This window comes from Wolffia australiana, chromosome 3 (assembly GCF_029677425.1).
Source record: "Wolffia australiana isolate 7733 chromosome 3, ASM2967742v1".
Classification (NCBI taxonomy): domain Eukaryota; kingdom Viridiplantae; phylum Streptophyta; class Magnoliopsida; order Alismatales; family Araceae; genus Wolffia; species Wolffia australiana.
In genome coordinates this window covers 13,433,115-13,436,912 of record NC_135837.1, presented here as the reverse complement: position 1 = coordinate 13,436,912, position 3,798 = coordinate 13,433,115, and the positions used below count along the sequence as shown (strand labels likewise).

Here is a 3,798-nt window from a genome sequence, read left to right as displayed (position 1 = left end):
CCCTCTCCCTTCTTTATAGAGGAAGAGTGGCTGGTGTGGGATGCCCAATTTTGGCCCCTTTTAAGGAGAAAGCCTATTGGGCTTCCCCTTAAAAGGGCTAAAGAAGCCCAATTTGGATTTCCTCCCCCTAAAGATGGCAACTAACATAATTAAGATAGAAACACATGCAGGAGGCCTGTACTCACACAGGAGGGCCTCCTGACAATCCAAAGACGACGAAAAAAAAAATCATAAAGACACACGGCCTGAAAGAAGACGACGATGCCGCTTCTCAAACCTGATAATGGAAATGTGGGTTCTTCATGTTGGCTCGGACTCCGCAAGGTGGTTGGTGGCGGGTCGGAGCTCGATCGACTGAATGGTTCTCCGTCACTAAGTATAAGGCACCCCCTGGTAAGGGCCATTGGACTATTGCCAAGGGATGGTGTGCCCTTGGTAAGGCCCATCGTGCCCTTATATGACGATGAATGCCCAAACTGATAGACCAGTCTACTTTCAAATGTGAGTTTCTTTGAACGTTTGATGGTCCCATCGAGAAGAAGAAAGGAGGAGCAAAGGAAGAGAATGAGAGGAATATCAGCGCCGCTGAGCCACCGCTGCCCAACCCCATGCGACGCCACCGCATTGGTGAGCCGCGTCTCGCACCAGCGGAGCCACCGCGCGCCCTCGTCTCACCCTCATCAGCGACAGTGATGTGGGAGTGATGCCTGATTCAAGGAATCCTGTCGGAGTTAGTTAGAATTATGTTTTTATCTTTCTTCTATTGGACACCCTATATAAAGGGGTGTGGGATGGAACTCTAGACAGAGGGGAATACGGTTCTCTAGTTTATTTTTTGTTCTTACCTTTCTATTTGTGTTAGAAATAGTCCTGAGTGAGCTTCACAGCTGTCATAGCTAACATCTGTCCATCCCTGGATCTATCGATGTATGAATATGTTTATGTGTACCTATATATATATACACTCTCACATTCTCGTGCCTGTCTGCCTCACTGGCCCTGTCTGTCTTCCTTTTTGTCTATTTTCCATATCCCCCGTGCCTATCTTCCTACAGTACGAATTTTCTGTTTATCTCGCACTATATGAATCTATCAAAATTAATAAAAAGTTATTTTCTTCATCGAAAGTCCAAACAAATACTTCCATTTCTTAATTTGGATGCACAGACCAAGGGCCCGTTCTACCTAGTTGAAACAGGCCGGCGGGATGATTTCTCTTCCCCCACTCCCATGCCAGCCACCTACCTGGAGAAGATGAACCCATCAATGCCTTCTAAAAAATTTTTCCGCGAAAGGCCTTTCTGACAAAGACCTCGTCCTCCTCTCTGGTCTCTCTCTCTCTCTTCCCTCTTTTTCTCCCTCTGGTCTCTCCATTGTTCTCTCTTGCGTTCTCTCTCCGCTCCTTTTTCTCTCTGGTCTCTCTCTCTTGTTCTCTCTTGAGCTCTCTCTCCCCCTTTTTTCTTTCTCTAGTCTCTCTCTCTCCGTCTGTCTTTATCCATCCACTTTTCCATCTATCCATCCTTAAATTTACCCATCCACCCATCATCATACTTATATTAATGACCAAACCTCTGAGCTCAAAAGCTAAATCTTTTCTATAAATTTCATCTCTCAGCGGCGCACACGATAGGCACGACAGTGTGCTTTTTCATGGGGGTGCGGCTCAACAGTTTTCAAGGAACTGGGCGGCCGGACCCTACAATAGGTCTAGCCCAAGGGATCTGCCCCAACGGTGGTGACGTGAACGTCAGACTCGCCCTGGACGACGGCAGTGAGAACATCTTTGACACCCACTACTTGGCCAATATCCTCGCAGGCATCGTCTTTCTTCAGTCCGATGCTGCGCTCTTAACCAATCCCACCACCCGGGCACTCGTTGAGTCCTACGCTCGCTCCCCCAAGAACTTCCGCAAGGATTTTGGCCTGTTTATGGTGAACCTGGGCGGACTCGGCGTGCTCACCGGCTCCAATAGCAACATCCGAAGGGTCTTCTATAGGTTTTACTGAGCTTAGCAAATTTCCTGGAAAGATGTAAAGAGGATGTTTCTTATCTCGACCCGCCTCCTTATTCCATTGAAACACTCGAAAATTCTGTGATCTGAATAATCAATGATATATGCCACTCTTATAAGAGTGTGTCGGGGAAAGACACTCGCAGGAGCGTATTCGTTATACGGTACTAGGACCCGAACAAATGGAGAAGATAGTGTCGATGTGAAGAAACCAATACATGATGTTATCGGGAGGTAAGGCATAATATCATGTGTACATACTAACTAGACTGTTATTAATGAAAAATAGTTAAATTGTTTCGGAACTTATTCATTCTAGTTATCTAGTTAATTGAAATTTGTCCCCAACTTTAGGCACGAGGTAATTTGTTTCAAATCCCGAAGTTATATTTTTCTGCTTTGATTTACTTACTGATTAATGCACCAGATAGTGCACGTGTCAGAATATTTGTTTGCACGTGTCAGACTATATAGTTAGTGTGTTATTACCCACGTTCTGATTTGCGAGACAATACGGAAAACTTAAAATTTGTTAAGCAATGCATTAAAAAGAAGTCTCTCAGAATAAATTTTAATTTTTTTAGGTCGTGAAATATATGATATAAGGTGAATATATACATGCATATGATTCATTCATAATTTGCATAAAATTGTGTTAAGTAATTAAGTTATTGATTAATTTACAATGAGTCATTCAATAGCTATTAAAGTAAAAAAAATGATGGCATTAGCGATCTATTTTGATTATAAATCTGTTATTGGACTTGGTGGTATCAAATGTATACTACTCTTTGATTAATATATTAGTATGTTTCTTAAAAAATCAAGGTTTCTAAATGAGTAAAGTAAGTGAATGATTACGTGAAACTATTTGCCTTGACATATCCACCTGAATATGTGAAATCCAATAAATTTTTGGATGCTTTCAGATGCCCGTACTGGATGATGGTCTGTTTATTATTTTTCATAACGTATCACATTCGAGGATAAATCTTATAATCAGGTACTGAATGCTCATTTTGAAAATAATGTGGCATGAAAACCAATGCAACATTTCACACGTCTATTAATGTTTAATTATACAATTTATTTATCAAATACAATGCACTTCTGAGCCCTATAAGTGTAGTTCATGATTAGATGCAATGAACAAATTAATTATGATTAGATCATAATATAAAGAGTACTTGCATTTCAACATGACTTCCTGATAAGCCTAAAAATGCGTGTAAATATGTTGTTGATTTGATGTTTAGACTTATACAATAAAATTTATAAATACCCTTAATCACTAAATATAGAATATAAAGCAAGCAAGGGGTCGAACCACAGGGAGGCAATAAGTTATAATTTTTATCAAAATTTAATATATTAATTCAAAAATGAATTAATTTTGCAATTAATAAACCTTAATTATGCTTAATAATGTTCTTAATTATTATTTTAAATATTTCGTTCAAAAAGCTCAAAATAGAATTATTTCAATTATAAGATCAGATTAATTCGGATTATTAATTTCCCAATTGTTATAAATTTTAAAACAAATTTTATATATTAAATTTCTAAACAATAAACATCGAAATCTAGAGAGAGAAACTAGAAAAATTAACCTAGAGAGAGAAAGTGAAGAATTTGGGGAAAAGATGAAATCGGACCCTAAATTAAAAATCTAATGATGCATAAATGTTCAAAATTGATGTAGAATTAAAGATCAAAAACCAGATCTTGAATCAGAATCGAAATGCAGTGCTAATTTCATTCTAAACCAGTTCGAGGGCATGAACAT

The 3,798-nt window shown here is 39.1% G+C and overlaps 1 protein-coding gene across 1 annotated transcript; it reads left to right on the top strand.

Moving 5' to 3' along the window:
- The first annotated feature begins 261 nt into the window (after positions 1-261).
- LOC144701408 (peroxidase 43-like) lies at positions 262-2,007 on the top strand. Its single transcript, XM_078573226.1, has 2 exons — positions 262-361; positions 1,616-2,007. Exons 1-2 carry the CDS (start codon positions 262-264, stop codon positions 2,005-2,007), a joined length of 492 nt encoding a protein of 163 aa, XP_078429352.1.
- The last annotated feature ends 1,791 nt before the right edge of the window (positions 2,008-3,798 follow it).

Coding starts and splice junctions, on each gene's coding strand:
- LOC144701408 (XM_078573226.1), top strand. CDS start 262: ATGCCGCTTCTCAAACCTGATAATGGAAATGTGGGTTCTTCATGTTGG. Junction 362..1,615: donor GGAGCTCGATCGACTGAATG/GTTCTCCGTCAC, acceptor TTCATCTCTCAG/CGGCGCACACGATAGGCACG.